At 48.3% G+C, this 27,190-nt stretch overlaps 1 protein-coding gene across 15 annotated transcripts in view; it reads left to right on the top strand.

Moving 5' to 3' along the window:
* Positions 1-27,190, top strand: part of GARNL3 (GTPase activating Rap/RanGAP domain like 3) — a 120,486-nt gene that overhangs the window by 81,619 nt on the left and 11,677 nt on the right. For 14 of the 15 annotated variants that reach the window (XM_061603788.1, XM_061603793.1, XM_061603782.1 and 11 more), the window contains 14 exons: positions 638-746; positions 1,772-1,817; positions 5,644-5,750; positions 6,795-6,910; positions 7,799-7,903; positions 11,292-11,366; positions 13,431-13,542; positions 14,989-15,087; positions 19,581-19,694; positions 20,768-20,943; positions 22,134-22,292; positions 23,444-23,510; positions 25,059-25,166; positions 26,306-26,424. In XM_061603788.1, coding sequence (XP_061459772.1) covers positions 638-746; positions 1,772-1,817; positions 5,644-5,750; positions 6,795-6,910; positions 7,799-7,903; positions 11,292-11,366; positions 13,431-13,542; positions 14,989-15,087; positions 19,581-19,694; positions 20,768-20,943; positions 22,134-22,292; positions 23,444-23,510; positions 25,059-25,166; positions 26,306-26,424 — 1,512 coding nt within the window. The remainder of the gene's footprint in view (positions 1-637; positions 747-1,771; positions 1,818-5,643; positions 5,751-6,794; positions 6,911-7,798; positions 7,904-11,291; positions 11,367-13,430; positions 13,543-14,988; positions 15,088-19,580; positions 19,695-20,767; positions 20,944-22,133; positions 22,293-23,443; positions 23,511-25,058; positions 25,167-26,305; positions 26,425-27,190) is intronic. The other variant, XM_061603794.1, reaches the window with a different exon arrangement.

A 27,190-nucleotide genomic window follows, 5' to 3' on the forward strand; every position in this document is an offset into this window, starting at 1 on the left:
GAGCGCAGGCTGACGGTGGGGAAGCGCCCCAGTTGCCCTAACAGACCAGCCTCCACCACCGGGGGAGTAGATTTTGGCTAAACATTAGGAGAAACCTCATGGCAAGAGCTGTGTAACAGTGGAACAGGCTGCTGCAGGAGGTGGTGGTCTCTTCTTCTCTGGATGGCCAGCTGTCATAGATGCTGTAGGATTATCTTTCATTGCAGGCCTTCCATTGAGCCGCATTCCTTCTCACCCCATCCCGCTCCCCAAACATCCCCAGCTCTTTCAACCATTGCTCAGAGCTGACTACCCAACTTCCTAATTCCATCAAGGCTATGTTTTTCTCTTCCCCTTCCCCGCCGGGATTCTGTAAAAGGATTCTGAGGCCAGCCTCCCAAACCTCCCAGATTGCTTAGTTACTAGTCAGAATTCTGCGCCCTGAACGATTGCATTTCACTCCGACAGCTGGGTGTTCCAAGGTGTTGGGAACGAGAAATGCCGAGCCCGGAGAGCTGGACCCAAAACCGGTCAGCCGATTATCCAAGCCGCACAGGGAGTTCAGTTGGATAATTTACAGAGGGCTTGGTGGGGAGGTTTTGCACAGGGCTGCCACAGCCACAAGCAGTTCTTTTTTTCTTTGTTCGCTTGTTTACAGGTGGAAAGGAAGCGGCACATTGGGAATGACATTGTCACCATTGTGTTCCAGGAAGGAGAAGAGTCCTCTCCAGCCTTTAAGCCATCCATGATCCGCTCTCACTTTACACGTATCTTTTCCTGGCTCCTCTTCCACTTCCATCGTTTTGTAAAATCTGCTTGTTGTTTTTTCTTGCCCCCCCCCAGATTTAATTAAGGAGCTCTACTCCACTTGTGGGGTGGGGCTTCTGAGCACATTGGCATATATTCTCCAGGGTTAAAGATTCACAGGCCTGCGTTCCTTGTGGACACAGTGAAGAGATAATGTTTAACCTTGGTTTTTCTGAACCGTGGTTAAGTGTTACATATCTAAACCAGAGACTCTGTGTGTGTGTGTGTGTGTTTAAACTAGAATGCCAACCCTGGTGCAGAAGACCATGCACTTAGAATTAAAGAATTCTGAGCACAATACTAGAGTACCAGAACACAACAGAGGTCACAGAAGCATTGATCACATTTGCAAGTCACGAAGAGCCAGGATTGCTGCTGGCTTATCGTGGTTTACATGAATGAGCAGTGTGCCGGTGCATGCTTCCTTGATCACTTCTGCTTTGCTCCGTCCCTGGCATTGGCTTTGTGTTATGTCCAAACTGGGGCTCATAGTTTGTTGCTCCATAACAAGTCATGATATGTAAACCATGGTTTAAGGTTCCCCAGCAATTGTGATTTGATAAGGAGAAACGAACCCCAATCCCTGATTCAGATATAACAGGAAGCCAAGGCTTTCTGGATTATGTATCCCACATGCAGCAGGGAAGGAATGAAGTGGGAGCAATCAGGCAGTGTTTATCAGCATTCTGCCCATTCATGGTAAACTATGGTCAGCCAGAAACCCCAGCGTATTGTAACATGCAAATGTGACCGTTTTATCTGCATCAGGCCATACGGTATTTCACCTTTTCCAAAGATGTGAACTAGCCTGTGATTCTTGTAAAGGAAAGGTATTTCAACTTGTTGCTGTGCTTGACTTTTTATTTTTCTCCCCCCGCCCCCCAATTTCCACACAAATGGGGTAGGGGTTGGCGGCATATTCAAGCGACAAGCAATCGCCATTTGTGTGGGAGTAACGGATTGATCTCCTTAACTAACGCTGCAGATATTTTTGCCTTAGTGAGATATAATAAGCAAAGCGATAGTTACAGGTGGGTGTCAACTGCAGACAAACCATTCATTCCATTAATTTGATATGGCACGTTGTGACTTTGGCTCTGTGGGATATTGTTGAAAATGCATGGGGAGTTGTGGAGAGGGGGAAGTCAGAGGCTGTAAATAGCCCAGGTAATTGGATTGAAAAGAAAAGTGGAAGAAACCTCAGTTCATTCTTGTTTCAAGCTTACAGATTTCCCCCGGGAAGGGGGAAGGGGAAGTAATTTTTGTTCTGGACCTCCCTGGATTCCCCTCTCAAGATCTATTTTGAATGTCGGGAGCATATGAAGCAGAAGCAGAAGTATGCATCTGAGACTGTACAGAGTGTATTTTGCTCGTGACCATCTAACTGCAGCCACCACCTCCACCCTGGTCGGAACTGGGGACCTGAGTTTTGGACCAAGCCACTGGAATGCCTATGCAAGCTTGGTGTCAGCACCTTTCCTTTTCCAGGAGTTCACTGGGTGGTGGGCCAAGAGAGGGCATTCTCTGTGATTGTCCCTAAGCGGTGGTATTCCCTCCCCACAGAAGTGCTCCTGGCACCTTCATTGCATAGCTTTCATTGTATGCTGAAGACACACCTCTTTGCCCTGGCCTTTTGTACCTGAGACGTTTTATTCAAAAGCATTTATACACTGCTTAAGATTTCAAAAAATCTCTGTGAGGTAGGTTAGTCTGAAAGACAGTGACTTGCCCAAGATCACCCAGTGAGCTTCATGGGCCAGCAGGGATTTGAGCCCTGGTCTCCCAGCTCCCAAGTCCAAAACCCTAACCACTACACCATACTAGCTAATGTTTTTAGCCCCCAAAGGCTGCAGTTACTTAGGAGTAAGTCTCCTTGAACTTTGTGGAGGTTAAACTCTTGAGCAGATGAGCCTCGGATTACACAAGAAGCCTCCTTCCCATCTATAACCACCCCAAGTACGTTTGTAATTGCATCATCTCCCATTCATCACTCACAAACTTTGTCTATTGATACTGGGGGATGTCAACATCCATGCCGAGGCTACTTTATCTGGGGCGGCTCAGGACTTCATGGCTTCCATGACAACCATGGGGCTGTCCAAATATGTTAGTGGCCCAACACATATGTCGGGGCATACTCTAGACCTTATTTTTGCTACGGGACATGGGGATGGTGATCTGGATGTGGGGAGTTTTACATCTCTCCCTTTGTCATGGACAGATCACCGCTTGCTGAAGTTTAGACTTTCAGTGGCTTTTCCCCTCTGCAAGGGTGGGGGACCTACTAAATTGGTCCGCCCCCGGAGACTAATGGATCCTGAAGGTTTTCAAAGGGCTCTGGGGGATTTTCCGGCTGATAAGACTGGCGCTCCTGTCGAAGCCCTGATCGAACTGTGGAATGCGGAGATGACCCGGGCTGTAGACACGATTGCTCCTGCACGCCCTCTCCTGTGTAGAGCTCATACAGCTCCATGGTATACTCCGGAGCTGAGAGCGATGAAACAAGATAGGAGGCGGCTTGAGCGGAGGTGGAGGCGAACTCCCGATGGATGCAATTATGAGCTGGTAAGGGCTTCCACTAAGCTGTACTCAAGAGCGGTGAGGGTGGCAAAAAAACAACATTGTGCTGCCACTATTAAGTCATCTCTTTGCCGCCCAGCGGAGCTTTTTAGAATTATCCGAGGGCTACTGCATTCTGGCCCTCAGGACATGGTAGAGTCATCGGTGGCCCGCTGTGATGAGTTTGCTGGACACTTCCAGAATAAGATCTTATGCATCCGCCGGGACTTAGACTCCCAGTTTATAGCAGTTGATCCTAATGAGGTGTCCGGAGCACAGTCTTGTCATGTTCTATTGGATGAGTTTCAGTTGGTTCAGCTCGAGGACGTGGACAGGGTGCTTGGACAGGTGCGTGCAACCACTTCGGTACTAGATCCTTGCCCCTCTTGGCTTATAAAACTAGCAGGGATGGAACAGCTGGTTGGGCCAAGGAAGTGATAAATGCCTCTTTACGAGAGGGAGTGGTCCCTGGCCGTCTGAAAGAGGCGGCAGTGAGACCACTTCTGAAAAAACCTTCCTTGGACCCAGAAAATTTCAACAGCTACAGACCAGTAGCGAATGTTGCATTCCTGGGCAAGATCTTGGAACAAGTGGTTGCTGGCCAGCTCCAGGCGCTGTTGGATTATCTATCCGATTATCTAGATCCATTTCAATCGGGTTTTAGGCCCGGTTTCGGCACCAAGACAGCCTTGGTCGCCCTGTATGATGACCTATGTCGGGAGAGGGACGGAGGGAGTGTTGATTCTCCTTGATCTCTCAGCGGCTTTTGATACCATCGACCATGGTATCCTTCTGGAGAGGCTCGCGGAGTTGGGAGTTGGTGGTACTGCTTGGCAGTGGTTCCGCTCCTACTTGGCGGGTCGTCTCCAGAAGGTAGTGCTTGGGGAACATTGCTCGACACCGTGGGTTCTCCAATGTGGAGTCCCACAGGGGTCAGTTCTGTCTCCCATGCTTTTCAACATCTACATGAAGCCGTTGGGTGCGGTCATCAGGAGTTTTGGAGTGCGTTGCCATCAGTACGCTGATGACACGCAACTCTACTTCTCCTTTTCATCTTCAGGTGAGGCTGTCAATGTGCTGAACCGTTGCCTGGCCGCGATAATGGACTGGATGAGAGCTAACAAACTGAGGCTCAATCCAGACAAGACTGAGATGCTGCTGGTGCATGGTTTCTCTGATCAGGTGGTGGATATACACCCTGTCCTGGACGGGGTTACACTCCCCCTAAAGGAACGGGTTTGTAGTCTGGGAGTCTTTTTAGATCCTTCCCTGTCACTTGAGGCTCAAGTAGCCTCGGTGGCACGGAACGCGTTCTACCAACTTTGGTTGGTAGCCCAGCTACATCCCTACCTGAGCAGGGAGGACCTCACATCAGTTGTACATGCTCTGGTAACCTCGCGATTGGATTACTGCAATGCGCTCTACGTAGGGCTGCCTCTGAAGACAGTTTGGAAGCTACAGCTCATGCAAAACGCGGCGGCCAGACTGATAACGTGGACCAAGCGGTCCGAATACATAACACCTGTTCTGGCTCGCTTGCACTGGCTTCCAATATGCTTCCGGGCCAGATTCAGAGTGCTGGTTTTAACCTATAAAGCCTTATACGGCGCGGGAACACAATACCTGATGGAACGCCTCTCCCGATATGAACCTGCCCGTACACTACGTTCTACATCGAAGGCCGTCTTCCGAGTTCCAACTCATAGAGAAACTCGGAGGGTGGTAACAAGAACTAGGGCCTTCTCAGTGGTGGCCCCCGAACTGTGGAATAGTCTCGCCGATGAGGTGCGCTTGGCGCCGACGTTACTATCTTTTCGGCACCAAGTCAAAACCTTCCTCTTTTCTAAGGCATTTTAATCTAACTTAATCTAGTTTTAATATGTGCTGTAACTGTTTTTAGTTTTCTTACTCTTTTATATTTTGTTGTATTTTATTATGGGATTTTATTGTATATATTTGTATTTCTTTGTTGTACACCGCCCAGAGAGCTATGCTAGTGGGGCGGTATAAAAATTTAACAAATAAATAAATAAATAAATATTCCTTGCTGTTTGAAGGTAGACTGTAAGCTCCTTGCGAGCAGGGACCTTGATAACTTTTGTAAAGTGCCAGAGGTAACTGGATGGCACTGCATCTGTGTTCGTAGTACTGCGATTGCTATTTATACCGCATCCAAAAGCGCTTGGGGGGCTGATGATGTGACCTTTACGCATTTGCTTAGTGGCATGTAGCATTCGGAGTTAAAAAACACACACGCCCTATCCGCTCCCAAATGTCAGATGTGCTCTTTTTCACTAGGCTGAAAATATTTTCAGAAGAAAGCGTACCTCTCTTTGGGCCTCCTCTTCCATCCCCACCAGTGTTTACGGACCACCAAGAATTCAGGGACTTCTTGCTGGTGAAATGTAAGCTTGGATACATTGGCTTTCAGACCCAAGAGATCCTTGTGTTAAAGCGTTTAGGCTCCTGTCCTAACCCAGTTAGGAACCTAGGAAGCTGCCTTCTTCCAAGTCAGACCACTGGTCCATCCAGCTCAGTGCTGCCTACCCTGACAGGCAGCAGCTCCCAGGTGGGGTTCTCTACCTGGAAATGCCGGGGCTTGAACCTGGGACCTTCTGGGTGCAAAGCAGATGCTCTTCCACTGAGCTACGGCCCCTTCCCCAGTTGGTTCATAGCAGAGGCAAGATTCCAGCCAGACACTTCCCAGCTGTCATCCTCAGCCCACTACGTGACACCGGCTCTCCTGTTTTGCTGCATTTCTGAGATACCGGATTGGGTACAAACCAGGCTGGGAGACAGCAGCCAAGCCTCCATAACAGAGGTGGGGAACCTCCAGCCCGCAGGCCTAGTTGGGCCCTCCAGGCCTCCCCATTTGGCCAAGTTGTTTTGACCAAGCCAGAGCCCCCTGCCCAACACCTGACGTTATATGTAGTGCAGCCCAAAGGGGGTTTGATGGCGCCATCAATCAGCTGAAAGCTTTGCAAGTCCTGACGATCAGCGCGATCCTGCATACAACAGTGGTCCCCTGTCTTCTTTTCCCCAACGTGGACCGCTTGAAAAGCAGTCTTGGCAGACTGCTTAGTGATTTTTTGTTCTGCCCTTTGCAGCAGTTGTAACGTGCTGCGCTAGATGCCTTCTGCTTTTGAATTACATTTGTGTTGCTTCTTACATTGTTTTTTATAGGATTACAATTTGCACCCCATAGGAGATAACGTAAGAAATGAAAGAAATAATATCTAAGACATGAGAAATATTTCATGTAAGAAATAAAAGATACGGTACAAATGCAACTCAAAAGCAATGTGAATATTTAATGTGGACAGACGACCAGAATGAAGTTTGCCGACTGCTGGTGGTCCATAGACCACAGTTTTGGGGACCTCGGGTATGTATCAAATAGCCTGTGTGCTGAGCGATGTGCCGTTCTTCCTGTGCTTGTTGCCTCACAGTAATCAACGGGGAAAAAGCCACTCTGGAGACCCCGACGTTCGCTCAGAAGCGGCAGCGTACATTGGACATGCTGATCCGCTCCTTGTACCAGGACCTCATGCCAGACATGCACAAGGTAAGCTTTGTCTCTCCTGTGGAGCCTCGAGAAATCATTCGGTGAAGGTTAGCAGCTGCAGTTGCTCCCTCTTGACTTTTGGTCTCGTATACCTGGGATCTGCACGGTGCCACCTCCCTCTTTCATCAGAAGAGCCCGTCTGCCGGATCAGGCCAATGGCCCATCTAGTGCACCATCCTGTCCCCATGGTGGCCCACCGGATGCCCGCAAGCAGCATCTGAGCGCAACAGCACTCTCCCCACTTGGGATTCCCAGCAACTGGTATTCAGAGGCATCTACTGCCTCGGACAGTGGAGGTAGACCTGTAGGGCATCCAGTGAAGCTGAACGTTGGAAGTTTTCAAGACAGACAAGGGAAAGGATTTCCTCGCACAGCCACTAGATAAAACAATGGAACTCACTCTCTGGAAGAGGTAGCGATGGCCACCAATTTGGATGGCTTTTAAATGGACGATAAGGCTCTCAGTAGCCACTCACCACAGTGGCTATGTTCTGCCTCCACTGCCGGATCAGGTAGCAAGTGATGGGAACGACTCTCTGCCTGAAGCCCTGGGGAGCTGCTACCAGTTAGAGTGGACAGTACTGGGCTAAATGGACAAACAGTCTGTTTGGGTGTAAGGCAGCCCCCTATGTTCCTAGGGGTCAGAAATAGCATATGGTAACAGTCTTCCCAATACCACTTTGGAGAGCGGGTGAGAGATCCTTGTGTTTGAGTGCTTCCCCATATTAAGAAATCCCTTCTGTGTGGAAAACGTTTCCCATTACACAAAATGAAATTAAAATCATCCCTTCCATGTTGAAAGCTTGTCACATAACACAAAACCGAATAGAAAACATCCCCAGGGTGACAGGCTGTTCATTAAAACGTTTTTTTTTTGCTTTTGTTTAGAACATGCTCAACAGGAGATCCTTCAGTGACGTCTTACCCGAGTCCCCAAAATCGGCCCGGAAGAAGGAGGAGGCTCGCCAAGCTGAATTTGTCCGCCTTGGCCAGGTGTGCTAACTGAGCATTTGCGATTCATCTTTTGCTGTGGTCTTCATCCAGTGAAATGGCTTCTGGCTTCGGGTCGTAGCCACACCATGCATCTAAAGCACATGTAATGCACATTTGAAGCATACAGTTTCCCCTAGAGAATCATGGGAATTGTAGTTTGTTAGGAACGCGGGGAGTTGTAGCTCTTTGAGGGGTAAACTACAATTCCCAGGATTCTTTGGGGGGAAGCCAAGTGCTTTAATCTGCTTTAAATTACGGTGCATAGAGAATGTATTTAACAAGGCACCTCATAATAAACTGGGGGGGGGATCTTTTCCAGCCCAAGGGCTGCGTTGTCTTCTAACCAACCTTCCGAGGGCCACATAACAGTGGTGGGCAGGGCTAGAGGCAAAAGTGAACAGAGCAGCAAATGTAAATTTTATCTTTGCACAGTAGGCTAATTTCTACGCACACCCTTCTCTATCCTGCATCCAGACAAGCAAGAGTGCAAGGACACACTCAAGCCAGGCAGAAATACTCAGGCTGCAAAGCAGGGCCAGCGAGGGGTGTGGCCTGAAAAGAGTTCCAAGGTCCACATAGAAAGGCCTGAAGGGCCACATTCAGCCTCTGAGCCTGGAGTCCCCTACTCTTCTAATAAAAAATAATCATGTTCAAAAGCAGCTTTTGAGGTGGCAATAACTTTTTCGAAAGATCCCTCCCTGCAGCCCTCAATAAGCTCTAGAGAATCGGGTGGGACTCTTGTCGAGACGATTAGTAAGGGTGATATCCAATGTTAGTAACATTCAGCGCAGACCCATTGAAATCAATATATTTAAGTCCAGTCTACTCTTGAGTATGACTTAGTTGTATATCACCTGAAAGCCAGTGACCCAGACCAGAGCGTAAATATAGGTGTAGTCTGCAGGGAGGGAGATTCCCTGCAAATGCTGATGCCATGTTCAAAGCTGCTTTTGAAATTTAGTATTTGTTTGTTTATTACCCAAGATACCTTGTAAGATAAATTCTCTAGGCATCGTACAAATACATGGAAACAGAAAACATAATACCATACAACAATAAAAGCACAATCAGCTTCAAAGACAACCAGCATAAAAACCCGGATGTAAAACACAGCACAGAGCTAAAACAGCCATCAGATGCATGCAAAAACAAGATCACCATACCCTAGGGATTTAAAACCAGATCTTAAATAGCCTGGGAGAGCAGAGCTGTCTTAACATGGTGCCAAAAAGATAACAACTGTGGGCAATGGCTGGGCTTCCCTAGAGAGAGCATTCCATCGCTGGGGGCCACCACCGAAAAGACCTGCTCTCTAACGGTCAGCCTCCGAGCAGAAGAGTGATAGAGACTGTGACCCCACACTTTTTTCTGATCAGAAGTGGCTCAAATGTTTGAGGAGACCCTTGGCAAAGTGCCCTGGGACCCCGGCAGCTCTCCAAGGGTGCTTGGTGCTGGCGCTGGGCCCTGCTCCTGATCTTATAACTGCAGTTATGTTTGGATTAGCCCTCTGTGGAATTCTGTATCTTTATCTTCACAGCTTAAAAAAAAACATGCGGCACCTTCTATCAACACCAAATTGATTCTCCCCATCCCTGAAAAAAATAACAAATTAACACGCCAAGTGTTCAAGAGAGAGAATATTACATCAGGCACACAATAGAAATGAGGCCAACATTATGTTCAGCAAAGGCAGCCAGGTTCTGCAGGGATGCTCTCAAGCCCATATTGCGCGCAAGGGCTATTAACAAGGGATCAGTTATGAAGGAAATCAGTGTGAAACAAAAAGAAATTAGCTGGCTCTGATAAGCTCGCTGAAGTCTCGTTTGCAGAGGAAAGGGGGAAATCACAGTATCTGGGGATCAAATAGGAAGTGGGTATGAGAAAGGTTTGAATGTGGGTAACCCCTCTCCGATGCAGTACTTGTTATAGAACAAGAGGGGGCAGTGTGCAAGTTGCCAGTTTTGGGAGAGCTCCTCCAACTGATAATTAGGGCCTTGATTTGATCAAAGGGTGATGATCGCTTTTCTTGTGGCACAGTCAAGGAGCACTCTTAGCCAAGTAAAACATTTCGTGAAGTGTGTTGTCGTACTCATATGCCGAGATGTCTGCCGTACCCAAGAAAACATGAGAGATAAATTCATCACAATAAGCATCACTAACTTACGGAAGTCACCACCAGAAGATGTATTGATGGCTATGATTCCCGGAGGACCCTGGGAGGAGAGACTGATTGTTAAACCTACCTGGGAGAGGGACAGGAGTCTCCTAACAGCTCTCAGCATCCTTAACACTTTCTGGACTTCTTTGGGGGAAGCCATGACTGTTTAAAGTGGTATCACAGTGCTTTAAATGTATAGTGCAGATGTGGCCTTAGGTGGATACAATCTATTATTATTACTATTACTATTGTTGGGTTGTATTCAACTAAGTTATACTCAGAGTAGACCAACTGAAATTAATGTACCCAAATTAGTCATGCCCAATCTGAGTAGGACTAACTTTGGATGCAACTCATTATTAAACAACTAGAAGGGAGGCACACAAGCTAACTGACATTTTTAGTGATGTTCTCAGTTCAGCTGAAGCTCTTGAGCTTTTTAATTTTACTATTGATTTACATTTACATCCTGCTTTTCCTTCAAGGAGCACTGGGCAATGCACATGTTTTCATCATCCCCTCTCACAAGCATCATTTTATCCTCACAATAATTTTGTGCGGTAGACCAAGAGATAGGGTTGGAGTCGACTGATTTCTCCTCAGAGTAGACCCACTGAAATGAATGGGCCTGTTAATCCTGCCCGTTGATCTCAGTGGGTCTGCTCTGAACAGGACTGACGTTGGATGCAATCCATAGCGACTGGCCTAAGGTGAGCTTCACAGCCAAGCAGGTGCTTGTACAAGAGTCTGTTCAGTCCCCAGGATTCTTTGGGGGAAGCCATGAGTGTTCAGAGTGGTGTGATGCTGCTTTAAGAGTGTAGTGCGGATGAGGCCCCACTCTGGAGGGGCCTGTACGTATGCCAGCTGGCCATCTTTGTGCTGTGGAAGCATGGACACATGTTTCTTCGTCTTGCCGTGCGGATAACACATATGAAGCAGGCACTCCCTGTGGAGACCTGATATAAGGTCAGTTTGTACAATCTCAACCTCCCCCCGCCTCCACGCACACAATTTGTAAAGGAAGGGATCATAGCTCAGTAGAGCATGCGCTTTGCATGCAAGATGTCCCTGCCATTTCCAGCTAAAGGGATCTCTGGAAGAAAGGCGACAGAGAGTCCCTTGCCAGAGATTTTGGAGCATGCTGCCAGTTGAAGTAGACTCCATATAAGACAGGCTTATATATCCTCTGTCACTCTCCCTCTCATCTGTCTGTGTGTATTTTTTTTTAAGGCACTCAAGCTGAAAACCATTGTGAGAGGCGACGCCCCTGCTATTCTGGCTACTACGAACCTCTGTAAAAAGGAGGTGAGTGAATGGTTAATGGATCAAGCTTTGCAGGCGGGTGGAAGGGGGCGAGTTTGCTCCGGAACCTGGCCTGGCTTCCGCTTGCTGCAGCTCGTGCGTCTGTGCTTGGGAGCAACCAGCAGCGTCACCTGCTAACCATGATGGCTGTGTTCTCCTTCCACTGCCAGAGGCGCCATGCCTCACGAGTGAGGAGAGTCCTCTTGTGCTCAGGCCCTGTTTGCAGGCTTCCCATTGGGGCCTCTGGTTGGCTGCTGTGAGAACAGGATGCTGGACTAGATGTACCGACTCCGACACCTTCATAAATGGCAAATGTATATTAACTAGTAATAACAAATTTACTGTAGTAAAATGGTTGCACAGGGCATTTCATCACCACCACGTGAATCCGGAGCTTGGAAAAGTTACTTTTTAAAACTACAACTCCCATCAGCCCCAGGGATGTCATTTTATTATGCATAGAATAGTAGAGTTGGAAGGGACCTACAAGGCCATCAAGTCCATTCCCCTGCTCAGTGCAGGAATCCAAATCAAAGCATCCCCGACAGATGGCTGTCCAGCTGCCTCTTGAAGGCCTCCAGTGTCGGCGAGCCCACTACCTTTCTAGGTAATTGGTCACTGTGAGAACAGAATACTGAAGTGGATGGCCTGATCCAGGAGCAGGGGTGTAGTTGTCCAGGGTCTTGGAGGGTCTTACACCCTTTACTTTTTTAGGAGCCAGGTCCCAGCACTGTCCCTATGTTGCAAGCATCCTGTGAGCCAATCAGCATGAAAGGGGGAGTATGTTGGCCACTGAAAAGAGTCTTCTAACGTGCTTGTCCTTTCTTGCTGATTGGAGCCGTCAGAGTTAAAGGAGGCGAGTTAGCTGCCGAGAAGACTCTTCTCAGTAGCTAACACACTCCCCTTTCATGCTGATTAGCTCCTAGGCATGTCTTGTAGGAGAAGCATTAACAAGGACAGAGAAGCAGAAATCAGTATTCATACCTGGCCAGATTATAATCGTAGAAGGTTGTATAATCTTAGAAGGGGCGTAGCTGTGAGGCGGCATGGCTATGACTATCATGAAGGGACTCTGCACTTCTGAATTTGCCACTACACTACTGTCCAGGAGGGACCTTTTATGTTCCTATTCTGCTCTAGACCTAATTGGGGGAAACAAGGACATGGAGAACTTGACCATAAATGCTTTATGGTCCCACAAATCAGTGCTCAGCAAGGTATTAAACAGACGTAACATCCAAAGTGGTAGCTGAGTGGCCCTCTCCTAGCTTTTCTCAACTTTTTTTTTTAAGACAAGTTTCTAGTCCTTTTCGTGAGCCACAACTGCTGACATCTCAGAAGGGGATGGCTGAACATAAGTAGGAGCGACCTGCTTAGCGCTTTGTCCCTTCTGATATCTAGCAGAACAGAAAAATCACACAGATACGAAAAAAGCAAAATGTGCATAATTTAGAAAGGTCACAGAACTTGGTTTGTTGTTGCTGCTGCTGTTGTGGAATTTCATTTTATGCTTTTTAGCATGGAGTACAACTGACAAGGGATTTCTGCATCCCCAACGGGGCAGAGCTACCTCCTCAACTCCTGAGCCTCTTTGCAGATCAGTGCATTGTGGGATGGGGGAGAAATTCGGTTCAGTTTGCATTTAAAGGTGAACTTGCCATGTTCTCACTTTCCAAAACAAAGCACAACCGGAAGCGCAGGCATCCTTCGATATCTGCACTTCTGCAAACGTAGCAGCGTGGTTCTCCGGCCAAGTCATGTGTACAGAAATGCATATATGAGCGGAAATAACATTACAAATGCATTGTATCAGGGGAAATAGAAATATCGAGGAAAATAGGCTTTGACAAAATGTGCATGTTAGGCAAAATCGCGTACGAAAACAGAAATTTTCATGGGGATTTTTTTTTTTTTAATTACAAACTGATCTGGAAACGTAGAAAGCTGGACTTAAGACTGGAAAAGTGAGAAAACCAATTCACAGATTTGCCTATTCCTAGCTGTGACTCCAGAGCTCAGCACCCTGCCCTTTTACGCTCACCAGCCCGTGGTTATCTTGTTCCACAGCCCTGGGAGTCCCAGTGTTTCTGCAGCAATTTCCCCCACGATGTCATCTGCGCAGATTCCTGGGGCCAGTCATTGCTCGTCTCGACAGACGTCGGTGTCCTACTCTTAGACGGTTGGTGCATGGCTCTGTGCTTGCTAATATATGTGCTGAATTGATCACGTTGCAATTCCCCCCCCCCCATTGTAGCCTCCCTGGGCGCCTTCTGGGAGGAACAGTGAAGGTGTAAAATAAATAAATAATAGTAAATAAATAAATAATAGCTGTGTGGAAGGAAGAGGACATGATGATTTTTGCTGGACATTCTCCCATTTCAACGTGCTTAGGTTTACTCCTAATTGATTTTTTATGCAGCGCTTTGCAAGTCTTTACCCAAGAGAAGATCTATACACAGAAAAGCCAAGTGATACAGCCCACCCACCACCCCTAGGACTGTACTTGTCAAAATGCAGAGGGGAGAGTGCTCAAGTCTGAATGCTTCTCTCAGCAAAAGGTTCCCTGCATGTAGAAATCTAGCGTGGCAGGGGAAGGATTAATGGTACCTTGCACCCTTCTCCTTGTATGCTATCTTTTTATGATCAGGGAGTTTTTGACATGGGGGTGAGCATTCAGTTAATGACAATTTCTCCCACCTACATTCTGGAGTGGTACAGTCCCACCACGAGGCCTGTACCAGGGTTGTTGTTGGACTCCCAACTCCCATCAGCCCCCAGGCCAGCATGGCCAGTAATCAGGGATGATGGGAGTTATAGCCTTATAATATCTGGAGGGCCGCAGGTTCCATCTCCGTTGCTTTGTCTGAATGTGTATATAAGCTGTTCTGCCCCCTTGTGCACCCTGAGCCTGTTGGGGGAATGAAGGGCAAGCTGCAGTGTCCAAACCAATATCGCGCTAGACTTCAACAGTGATTTATCCAAAATAAGCCTGAAGAAACTGAATTAGCTTTGGTGGGTTTTTTTTTTTTAAAAAAAAAGGCTGATCAACCCGGCCTACAGTTCTCCAAATTCATCTGTATGTGCTCTAGGCTTAGAAGCTGTTGGAATACGTGGTTCACCTCGAACTGGTGGGTTGAGGCTGCAGGGGGTTTAAAAATGGTAGCCAGAGAGGAGACCTTCTGATTGCTAGGCTAATGCCTCTTCCTTGATCTCCTGCTGACTCTTCTTTCCTGCTAGACTGATATGCTTAGGATATTGACCATATCTCCTTCCTCCTTCTTCTTTCTCTTGAGAGGGAGAGCAGACATCTTCCCTTTGTCTCTCCCTCTCCTCCAAGCATGAGGGCAAACTCTCAGCTTAGTGTTTGCATCTCCAACTTAGCTAGTTGTAGAACTCTTTCCTATCAAGTATGTACTTCCAGAATAAAGTAGTTATTTCTTATTTTTGAAGCTTAAAGACTGACTAATTTGCCGGGAAGGTGTCATCTTTAGCAAAGATTCAAACACACAAAGGCTCACTCAGTCTCTCCATTCCAATTTCGCCACTCTCCGACAGAAGCAGTGTGGGCTGGTTGTGCCTCTTGATCACAGTCTTGACCTTGAGTCTCTTCACCTTTCCCTTCCAGACGGGCAGCCTTCCATCCCGGTGTTTGATAAAACTTTACAGATCAAACAGATGCACGTATTGGAAACCCTGGACCTTCTCATTGCCAGAGCAGACAAAGGTAAGGGGCGGCGAGATTTGGGATTGGTGGGGCGGAAGGCAAGGAGGCCAGCGGTGGGTGGAGCCAGAGCCAATGGCAGGCGGAGCCAACTCACTCTAGTTTGGTCTCCATCCTCCTTCCTGCTGAGTTCTACAAGGGCAAAACTGAGACTTCAGGAGGAGAAAGCTGGTAGCCAGGGCCACCCCCTGGCCTGGTTGTAAGTAAGGAAGCAGGCGTGCTGGAGCCGGCCGAGGGCAGAATGATGTTGGCAGGGTAGGGAAAGAAGCAAAGCCATTGGCATTTTTCTTCCATTTTGGCTGTTGAGAACACAGATCTGTCAAGCTGGCTTTGCCAAATTATAACCACAGTCCTGATGGAAATCACACCCCTCTGCCGCTTCCCTCGATGCCCCGTCCGCCTTTGCCGTGGCCCTGGTCATCCCCCCCATTCCCCGTGGCTGTTACTTAATGTTAAATCCTCATGATCACCATCATCGTCTCACAACGCCAGACTCTGGGATGGAAGGCAGAGCATTCTAGCTACTTCCAGCAGCATCGGGAAGCACATCAATTTATTTGTCTAAAGCAGTTTTCTCCCTGCTCCTTGGCCAAAAGAGGCTTACAAATTAAGACTAACCATCTAAAAGACATGACAGAAAAGGAAAAGTGGATTGGGAGGGAGAAAGAAGTAAGCAAACTCGGGTACCACTTCTTTGTTACAAGTTCTTCTAATGACCTGCTCTGATGGAAACAGTTAAAGGCAACCAGGAGTCATTGGTGGCTCGTCTCTCGATTGCATCTACGGGGTGGCCACGTTTCCCTTCTCTTCCCTGGTTGCTTCCAGGCTCAATTTCAAATGCTGCTGGCAGACTTTAAAGCCCTCAGTGGCCAGACCGGTGTTACCTCAACAACCACCGTCTCCCATATGCAGGAGTGGCTTGCCAGGCGGGACAGAGCCGTTACGCTAGCTTCCTGGCATAGAAACACAGGATTCTGCCTTATACTGAGTCACAGACCATCAAGAACTAGATGGAAACCCTAGTTAGAGGCAGCATGCTTCTGAACCAGTTGCCGGAAGCCTCAGGAGGGGAGAGTGTTCTTGCACTCGGGTCCTGCTTGCGGGCTTCCCCCAGGCACCTGGTTGGCCACTGTGAGGACAGGATGCTGGACTAGATGGGCCACTGGCCTGATCCAGCAGGCTCTTCTTACGTTCTTATGTTCTTTTTTAATCTCAGTAGGCTTAAAGCAAATAGTAAGGGAATGCCAACCTCTGTTGTAGCACTTCAATATGCTGATGATAATGTAGTCTCTGCGCATTCAGAGAAAGATCTTCAAACTATCCTAAATGACTTCACAGAAGCATATGGAAAGCTTGGGCTCTCACTTAATATAAACAAACGCAAAGTGCTACATCAACAGGTGCAAATTAGTCCCTCTGTAGCACCATCAATCCAGCTTAATGGTGCGATGCTGGAGAACGTGGATAACTTTTCCTATCTTGGCAGCCATCTCTCTGTGAAAGCTGACAACATTGCTGAAATTCAGCATCGTCTGAGCTCTGTGAGTGCCACATTCTCCCAAATGAAGTGTAGAGTGCTCAAGGATTGGGATATTCGCAGGGAGACCAAAATGCTTATTTACAAAGCCGTTGTACTACCGACCTTACTGTACGCCTGTGAAACATGGACCATTTATAAATGCCACTCCCAACTTCTTGAAAGATTCCACCAACGCTGCTTCCGGAAAATTCTGCAAATTACTTGGGAAGACAGACGGACTAATGTTAGCATTTTGGAAGAAGCAAAGACTACCAATGTTGAAACAACGATAATTCAACATCAACTTTGCTGGACTGGCCATGTTGTTCGAATGCCTGATCACCGTCTTCCAAAGCAGCTACTTTACTCCCAACTTAAGGATGGAAAATGGAATATCGGTGGACAGCAAAAGAGGTTTAAAGATGTTCTTAAAGCGAATCTAAAAAAAGGTAACATGACCATCGAGAACTGGGAAGCTTTGGCCCATGAGCATCCCAATTGGAGGTCTGCCATTATCAAAGGTGCTATGGACTTTGAAGAAGCACGAGTACAGGGCGAAAGGGACAATCGAGCTAAGTGGAAGACACGTCAAGCAAATCCTCATCGTGACCATCTTCCATCTGGAAACCTATGCCTCGCTGTGGGAGGCTGTGTGGATCTAGAATTGGTCTCCACAGTCACGGACCCACCGTTAAAGACCTTGGAAGACAATCTTACTCGGCCATGAGTGATCACCAATGAATGACACTGACTAGCAGCTGCTCTTCAGGATTTCGGACAGGGGTCTCTCCCAGCCCTACCTGGAGATGCCGGGGATTGAATCTGGCACCTTCTGCATGCAAGGCAGATGCTCTGTCACTGAATCACAGCCCTTCCCCTGGCTGGTGGGTTGCAGTTGCTTAGTGGGAGGGAAAGGGGCAAGGCAGTCAAGGGGTTTTGTAAGCCCTTTTAATGGTTTTCAAGAAAAACAACAACAATAAATTTCAAAAATGACTTGTCCTAATTGCTAGCTGTCAAAAATGACACTCCTTATGTGGTTAATGTGTGCTCCCTCCTCAGTAGAGGCAGAGGCCGCTTCTTCTGCAAAAACGGTGCCATGTGTCAGATCTCTGGGCGCTGTGCCCAAGCCCTCTGCTGGGGTTGCCGAAGCAAGATAATTACACCAAGAAAGACAGCTAGATGGAATGTCCCAGATTGCCTAGGACTGCTGCCTTGCAGGAGATAACAAACCAAGGCGCGATTGCCTTCCGCGCACGACGCCTCAGAAACAATCAGCAGCCTTCCTCCTTTCCTTACTCAAGAGGGCTGCTTCTTCCAGCTTCACCCTGTGTGTGCATTCATCCTGTCCCCAGCCAGCTCCTTAATTTGTGCCTTTGACTCATCCCGGGCATCCTTTCAACCGCAGGAATTGGCTTTGGAATGTTATTCCCCTGAGCAGACTGAGGGGAGGCACAATGAAAGGATTAAGAGTATGCAGGGTAAAAGTGGACCACAGGGAGTTCCTTTATACCAGGTCAGATAACTTATCCATCCGGCCTCTTACCGGCCTCCTCTGCACTATACATCTAAAGCAGTATCATGCCTTCATGCCACAGCTTCCACCAAAGCATCTTGGGAGCTGTAGTTTGTTAAGAGTGCTTTGTTAGGAGATCCATATTCTTCTCACAGAGCTACAATTCCCAGAATGGTTTAACAGTCAATCCATCTTCCCAGGAAATCTTGGACCCCGACAGGGCCAAAACAGACATCTGATTAAGAAAAACAGGTATTAGACAAAGGGTTATCTTTTGTCCCCAACCCAAAACTTAACGCAGAAATGTTTTTATCTGTTGTTTTTTTTTGAAATATGAAATTGGAAGTCTGGCATTGTCGTTAAAGAAGCTGACAAGTGAGGAGTGCCGTTGTCATCCAAAATCGTCCAGCTTATAAGGCTTTTTTTTGTGTACTACTAGATGGGACATCATACATGCCTGTTGCACATGATCCTCCGTCTCAAATCCTCTCACAAATCAAGATGAGGGATGTATCGTCGGGTAGATTAGTTTATCACAGAAAGCCTGCTAAGCCTGTAACAAATTGCTAGATGGAGGGGGTATTTTGCATGAGCAAAATGGATACGTAGCTATTTATGGGCTGGATGGTGCCTTTACAAGGCAAAGAATCCAGAATGTAAACAGTCGCTCGCCTGGGGCGATAAGAATTGCTTCCAGGTGATCCGGAGGGGAAGCAAATTACTCATAGACGATGTGTGGGTTAGCAAATCTTGCTTGCAAGTGAGGGTTTTGTTCTGTTTTGCAAGGATTATTTGCAAGACCATAACCAAGTGTCACAATTGCAGCATTCAAGTATGGTTCCAACAGATAAGCCCTTAGTCTCCTTCCTCTGGAAGCACAAGTCTCTCCTTGTTGCCTGAAAGGAAGGGGAGAGTAGTGCCTCCCACCTAACAGCACAAGAGCAGCCCCTCTGGATCAGACTGCTGGTCCATGTAGTCCAGTCTCCTGTTTCCAAAAGTGGTCAAGCAGGAGAAGAAGCCAATAGACCAACCCCATTATTTCTCCTTAGCACCTGCTGTTCAGAGGTAGGCTGCTTCTGAAGCTGGAGGTTCCACATATATCCATCACTGAAAGCACCCTCCCTGCTGAACTTCAGGTGCATGACAGTCTTGCTCCAGCAGGCATTCAAGCTTTACAATGACTTTTTATTGTTTTATTCTCTGTATTGTTTCATTTTTATGCACACCACTTAGAAATTCTCATGATTAAGTGGTTCTATAAATACCTTAAATAATAAATAAAAATAAAAATCATGACTAAACTTTTCTGATAAGAGTTCTCCTGCAGAATCTGACATTTGCTCCCTCGATGTCGACTAGCAGGGGATATCCCCCATACCGCGTACCGGATTAGTATTTTTTAAATTTTAATTTTTTTAAAACCCTTTGTCTCTGTAACATGTCTGTCTTTCTCCCGTCTGCCAGGGAAGGATGCTCGCCTCCTCGTCTTCAGGCTGAAAGCTGTGCGGAAAGGCACTGAAGCCAAGCAGGCCAGGAGCAAATGCGACTGCCGGGAAAATAAGCTGGAGAAAACGAAAGGTGCTGCTGCGAGGCTGGTGGGGAACCTACGTTGGGAAAGGGCCGTAGCTCAGTGGCAGAGCACCTGCTTTGCATGCAGGAGGTCCCAGGTTCAATCCCCGATGGCATCTCCAGGGAGGGCTGGGAAACGACTCCCTGCGTGAAACCCTGGAGAGCCGCTGCCAGTCAGTGTAAACAATACTGAGCTAGATGGTGAAGGGTCCGACCCAGTAGAAGACAGCTTCCTAACCCAAGGGCCACATTCCCTGTTGGGCAACCTTCTGGGGGGCCGCATGCCAGTGGCGGGTCAGGCAAAAGGCAAATGTGGGTAGAACAACAGATATAAAATGTTTCCTTTGTCCAGTAGGACAGTTTTCTCACTCACCCACCCCTCTCTATCCTCCATCCAGGCAAGCGAGAGTCGCGATCAGAGTTGAGGGGCACATTCCAGCCAGGCAGAAACACTCCAGGCGGGTGCCAAGGAGGGCTGGTGTGGGGCGTGGCCTGGGCATAGTCCCAAGGGCCAGATAGAGAGGCCTGGAGGTCCTCACGTGGCCCCCCAGGTCTGAGGCTCCTCGCCCTTGTGCTAAGAACCGCCAGAAGCAACACTGGGGGCGCCCTACCCTTTGACCTTTTCAGAGCCCAGATGCCCCCTTTCCCCTCACTGTTGCCTACATGGGCCCCACGTTTAATCTTTTGCTTTGCTGGAGAACAGCATTGACAAATTCAGACGAGGACAAATTGTGAAGGATAACTGCCTTTCAGTTCACGTATCGGTTTGCAGAGGGTGCACTGGGCAGCTTCTCATTAGAATGCAAACAAAACCAAATTTCCCCTGAAACCCTGGAGAGGTGCTGCCCATCTGCGTAGACAGGACTGAGCCAGATGGACAGCTTCCTGTGCCCGCGCAGCTGTTTGGGCTGCCTCCCCTTCCGTTTCATGCGGTAGCGCCGGTGCACTTGCCCTGCGGCCCAGAAATGGCAGGGGACTCTGCTCCGTGTGCATCCCTCCTCTCCCCTCCCTGTGAGCCGGGGTTTTCTTTGGGGAATTTCTCGGAGAGGCGTGCGTGACGCCGCTTAACCTCCCCTGTCCAGGCTGCCACCTCTACGCCATCAACACCCACCACTCCAACGAGCTGCGGATCGTTGCGGCAATCCGGAACAAGCTGCTTCTCATCACCAGGAAGTTCAAGCAGTGGGAGGGCCTGAACAGCGGCCCGTCGTTGTCACCTCAGTCGGAGTCCCCTGTTGAAGAATTTCAGTACATCCGGGTAGGTATGAGGTAAAAAATGGAAATGGACTGCCTTCAAGTCGATCCCGACTCATGGCAACCCTATGAATAGGGTTTTTCATGGTAAGAAATATACAGAGGGGGTTTGCCATTGCCTTCCTCTGAGGCTGAGAGGCAGTGACTGGCCCAAGGTCAAATTTCCATAGCCCAGGCATGCCTGCTCCTGGGAGAAACCCCAAGCTGCCGTTTTAAAGGCCAGAGCAAATCCAGCCTTCTTCATCTTTGATATTTTTGATCTTTGAAATCTTCTGGAGAGGCCAGAGGGGATAGGACCAAGAGGCTGTTAACCAGTGGTGGGGAAACGGTTTCCTTTCAGATATTGCTAGACTCCCAAATCCTGTCAACGCTGGACATTGGCCATGCTGGCTGGGCCTGATGGGAGTTGGAGTCCAACAACATCTAGAGGGCCACAGATTCCCCACCGTTCCTATAGATCAGCCTTTCCCAGCCTTTGGGTCCCCGCCGGTCAACGCTCTCTTGGTCACATCTCCCCTGGCCTCCCCTGGTTTTCGGTGTAAGAGAGGCTGAGCCAGCACAAGCAAGAGCTGAGCAGGGAGATCAAAGAGTGTTTCTTGTGTTGTGGATTTTTTTTTGGAGATATTTACAGACCTTTTGCAGCGCTGTAGGAGATGCTGGTGGGTACAACTGGCACCCTTGGATACCACGTTGACAATCCATGTTATAGCTATCAATAACCTCATTCAGTTAAAAGCAGCTCAGAATAGCCAAGTCTTCAAAGCCTGTTTGAACACAAGGGAGAGGGAAACAGATGCACATTCAGCAAGAGAGATTTCCACATTGATGGGGCTATCACCAAGAAGGCCCCGTCTCTAGTGCCTAACAGCTTGATGGATCTTAATGGCAGGTGTTTGAGCAGAGCCTCTGTGGCTGATCTCAGCATGCCTCGTTCTCTCAACTGCTATCGTGTCCTTCCAACTTCAGTCATTTTTTTAAAAAAATTAAGAAAAATCACAAACAGTTTAGGCTTCCCTGTTCTCTGTTGTTTGGGTCACCTTTTTCTGTACCCGAGATCCTCAAGGAGACTGAATTTGGTGTCCTGTATCATATTCTGCTTTTTCCCTGCATGCTGCGCTCCTGCACAATCACCCCACTCATGCACGCACATCATGGCTTTCACTGCTTTTAATCCAGCGTGTTTTGGGATTGCAGGAGATCTGCTTGTCTGACCCTCCTGTTGTCATGACCCTGGTGGACGGGCCCACAGGAGAAAATGACAACCTGATCTGCGTCGCGTACCGGCACCAGTTTGACTTAATCAATGAGAGCACAGGCGAATCCTATCGGTTACACCATGTTGAAGCAAGCAGGGTAGGTTCCTTGGGCTCAAGTGCTATCCCTTTTTTCCTTCAGTAGGTTGCCCAAGCAAAAATGCAGCCGATCTCGGGGTCAAGGCTGTCTCCCCTACAGCAGGCAGCGTACACTGTCAAGACAATTCAAATATTTAAAAAGTAAATCCTGGGGACAAATCAGCCACCTTGCAACGTTTTTGACCCATTGTTTTCTCTGGACTCTTTTGTATCAAGATCAGCGGGATTTGTAAATGCGCTTAACTTCAGCTGGGTCATGCCCTCTATGCCAGGGAAAATTAGATGTGTCAGAAGCTGCAAATCTGCACATTTTTTACATGCATTTTGCATCATGGAATCTGCAGTTACTCATTGTGGAAGAAGGACATTCCGTTCTTCAGCAAAAGGCGGGGGAGTACAAGAAGCGCCCTTCATAACAAGTTAGAAGTTTGTTATTTGATGTGATATCACCAAAGTTCATAATAATGCAAACTTGGCCATTCCATGATGCTCAAGTGCATTATGTAGAGGGCTCCACTTCCCTGAGAGTGTTTTAGCTGACGGAGCACCTTCCTCTCTCTCTAGCATTATAACACACTGCAGTGGCAGCATCCCAGGTGCAAGAACCCCCAGACTATGTAGTTTCCATAGTATCTAACGTCCATACTATGGACTCAGGTGCCCTGGGAAAGTTACATTTCCCAGGGTCCCCAGCACCTCTTCAGGAAGGGAGGCTTTGCAGAGACTTTTCTGTTGCTGCTGCCACATAAACAAGCAGAAATGGGCAGAAGGGATTGAGAGCTGACTGGTGGGACAGTGGGGAATGTTCAGGGAGGCATTCAGACAGGGTCTGTGTTCTTGAAACTGAACTCTTTCCGACATTTCCGGAAATTGCTCAATTCTGAATGAAGCTGCAGGGGGGAAGACGCTTCTCATATCGTGAATGAGTACTGTACGAAATACAATTAGAATTGTATTTGAATTGGAAATACAATTAGACCAGTTTCCGGCATCGGAATTTGGAAATATTTGCTGGGTTAGTGGGATTGGGGCAGGGGGGAGGGGAAAAGCATCTCCCTTCGCCCTGACTCGGAGCCACTGAATTGTTCTCAAAGAGTTTGTAGGAAGCTCAGCCTCCAGCCTGCCCACTACCCTTGCCCGTTATCATTGCAGGTTAATTTTGTTGCAGCTATTGATGTGTATGAAGATGGAGAAGCCGGCCTGCTCTTGTGCTATAACTGTAAGTACTGCCGACTCGCTCTGCCTAGGGAGACGGTCTGGTTATCTATCCAAAGCTGCCTTTGGTTCCTCCTGGCGTCAGTGGGGAACTACCTTTTAGGTGGTTAAAAGGTGTGCTTGGCACGGGAGAGGCAGTGCGCAAAAATGGGGGACCGCAAAGCTGTCGGCTAGGAGACCAACGGCCGCTGGGTTCTGCGTGCGCACGCACTTGAAGGCAGGAAGTCCCACCTGTTGATATCAGACAACGCTATCGAGCTGATGCAACTTCAAGACTTCGCTTGCTTTCCTCTTCCCCCCCGTCCCTTTTTTCCTTTTGTATCGTGTCTGTTAGATTGCGAGGTGACTCCCTTCTCTTTGAAGCAGGAAAGGGCTGTAGCTCAGTGGCTGAGCATCTGTTTCCCATGCAGTCAGGGCAGAGAATACTGAACTAGATGGACCAGTGGTCTGACTCGGTATAAGGCAGCTTTCTATGCTCCTACGAAGTACAAAGTTCAGCAGTCTGAAAGTGTTGGGTGTTATCTATAATAATTACAATGTTATGATGATGGTTGAAAGCATTAGGGGCTTTCTAGATTGTGATGATGATAAATGATTGATGATGCAACTGCGGCATCCCAGACAGGCAGCCGTCCATCCAGACCTTGCTTCAAATACCTCCAGTGAAGGAGAGCCCACCGCCTCCCAAGGCAGACTGTTTCCGTGTCGAACGACTGTTACTGTTAGGAAGTTTCTCCTAATGTTTCCCCGAAATCTGCTTCCCAGCCATTTCTGCCCCTTGCTTCAAACAAGCCTGCTCTGTCTTCTGCACGACGGCCCTTCAGTTATTTGAAGACAGCCGTCATGTGTCCCCACCACCACCCCCTTTTTAAGATTGCCAACTGCTCTACCGGGCACCTGCACCTTTGACACCAGCCAGATGCTCAGACATTCAGCAGCCGAAGCCTTCCCCAGCATATTGGGGAGACTTTAACAGGGGAAAGCTTTACTCCTCTTGATTTCTGGGTCCCTGGCTGCTGTCACAGGAGCAGCGAAATAGCTGGCCACCTTGGCAGAGTTAAGAGCGTAAGAGGAGCCTGCCGCATCAGGCCAAAAGCCCATCTGGTCCCCAATCAGGGCTTGAGTGCAAGAGCACTCACTCCTCCTGCGGTTTCCAGCGAGTGGCATTCAGAGGCATGCTTCCTCTGGCCACAGAGGCAGAGTGCAGCCTTCATGGTGAGCAGCCGTTGATAGACTTACCCTCCACCAATGTGTCTAGTCCTCTTTTAAAGGCATCCAAGTTGGCGGCCCTCACTGCCTCCGGTGGGAGCGCGTTCCATAGCGTAGCAGTGCATTGCGTGAAGAAGCCCTTTCTTTCATCTGCCCTGAATCTCCCAACATTCAGCTTCATTGGAGGTCCACGAGTTCTAGTGTTACGAGAGAGGGAGGAAAACGTTTCTCTGTCCACTTTCTCCGTGCCGTGGAGCTACATTTCCCTGCTAGTTGTTTTTCTGCATTTGGTGTCAAGGCCCGTGTCATCTTGCTCGAGGTTAACAGGAGTCCCTTCTTACAGATGTCTGCTGCTACCGCAAAGTGTGTCCCTTCAACGGGGGTTCTCCTTTGGTCCAGCCGTCGGCATCTGACTTCCACTTCAGCTGGAACCAGGTTCCTTATGCCATTGGTAAGAAGAGAGATCTGCTGGTCCCCTTCTGTTAAGCCTCTGCTGTACGAAGCAATCTCACTGTGGAGGGAAGGCCTTCTACCTCTGGAATGGACAACCTGTGGGCCCGTGGCCTAATTTCTGCAAGTGGAATTGGTTCAGAGCTCTGGCGAACGTGACTTGTCTCTGTATTGGCAGACTTCTGGGCCAGTGCGCAGGCAGAGGGAAAGAGGAGGAGAAGGGGGTGACAGAAAGAGAGAGGATGAGAGGAGAGGTGGGAGAGAGAGAAAGGGGTGACAGAGAGAGTGAGAGAGAGAAGGAGAAGGAGTGGCAGAGAGTGAGAGAGAGGAAGAGAGAAACGCAAGTGGCAGTTGACATGCAGACTCTGGCAGATTTCCCCCAAAGGAATTTCCTCCAAAGGGCTCCCTTTGGAAGGAAGGGCAGGGTGTAAATGGAATAATAAATAAAATAAAAAATATGGTCAACAGAAGAAAGTGGTCCATCTTTAGCCTGTCTCCATGGTTCCAATCACATGAACCCCCTCCTAAAATATGTTCCTCCCCTGGTCCCTGTCTGCTCCCGGATCCAGCACAAGTACCTCCTCTTTTCTGACCTTCAGAGCTCTCTGTTGCCTTGTCCCCATTTCTTCTCTCTCTCTGATATCTCTCTGCCTCCTCAACCTTTCCTCCACCGCCTTCAGCTGACCAAAGGCCTCCTGACCCTATAAATGACTCCACCTTTTCTCGCTGCCCCTTCTTCTGCCCGAAACACCTACACGATACCAGCTTCCTCCCTCTTCAAACCTGTTTTCCAAACCCCCTTTTTTTCCAGGAAGCCTTTAGCACAACCTCTTTGCCCTGACACCTTCCTAAAAACGGAGCTTCAGTGCATGCAGCTGAACAGAAGGTCCTCCTCTCCCTTGCCTCTGTCTTCTTCCCCTTTGTTGAATTTTAGCTTTTAAGCTCTTTGGGGCAGGGACCTAAGTTTTTTTTTCCTGTTCTGCAAAGCAACATTGGACGTTGATGGTGCTATGTAAATCAGTAGTAACAAGACTTACAGTAGATCAGGAAAACTTCAAAGCTTTTTGATGCTTAGGATTGATAACATGCGCTTGTTGCATCCGTTTCTTTACTAAGAACAACCCTTGCCTCCTCTTGCAGTTTGCGCCTTCCCCTATATTTTGGCCTTCACCACCGATTCGATCGAAATCCGGTTAGTGGTGAATGGGAACCTTGTCCACACAGCCGTGGTCCCTGCACTTCAGCTGGTGGCATCAAGGGTAAGGTGACGAGAGTTGAAATCCAGTCCCCCTATGCAAAATCCCCTTCTTATATATGTGCCTCTGCTGGTAACATAGAAGCAGAATGACTTGTACCTTTATATTAAGACAGCAGCGTTTAACCCTTCAATCAGGCAGGCAGGACCGGGGCAACAATGTTACTCTGTGTTCTTCTGTTCAGAGTGCCAGCCAGCTAGCCATGCCCTTTTCAGTGATAACTCCATTCTGTTCCCCCTCTACTGGTAACACAGAGGCAGAATGCCTTTGTCCCTTTCCTATTAAAGGCAGCAACATTTGACCCATCAATCAGTTAGGCAGGCGGGGCTTGCAACAATATATTACAATGTGTTCTCCTGTTCAGGGTGCCAGCCAGCCAGCCATGCCCTTTCAGTGATCCTCCATTCCATTTCCCCCTCTGCTGGTAACACAAAGGCAGAATGCCTTTGTCCCTTTCCTATTAAAGGCAGCAACATTTGACCCATCAACCAGTTAGGCAGGCGAGGCTTGCAACAATATATTACAATGTGTTCTCCTGTTCAGGGTGCCAGCCAGCCAGCCATGCCCTTTCAGTTATCCTCCGTTCCATTTCCCCCTCCGCTGGTAACACAGAGGCAGAAAGACTTAATCCTTTTATATTAAGGTGGCAATGTTTAACCCATTCATCAGTTAGGCAAGTGAGACCTGCAACACAAGGTTACTGTGTGTTCCGCTGTTCAGGGTGTCAGCCAGCCAGCCGTGCTCTTTCCCATGATGCTCCATGAAAATG

This window comes from Rhineura floridana, chromosome 20, assembly GCF_030035675.1.
Source record: "Rhineura floridana isolate rRhiFlo1 chromosome 20, rRhiFlo1.hap2, whole genome shotgun sequence".
Taxonomy (NCBI): Eukaryota; Metazoa; Chordata; class Lepidosauria; order Squamata; family Rhineuridae; genus Rhineura; species Rhineura floridana.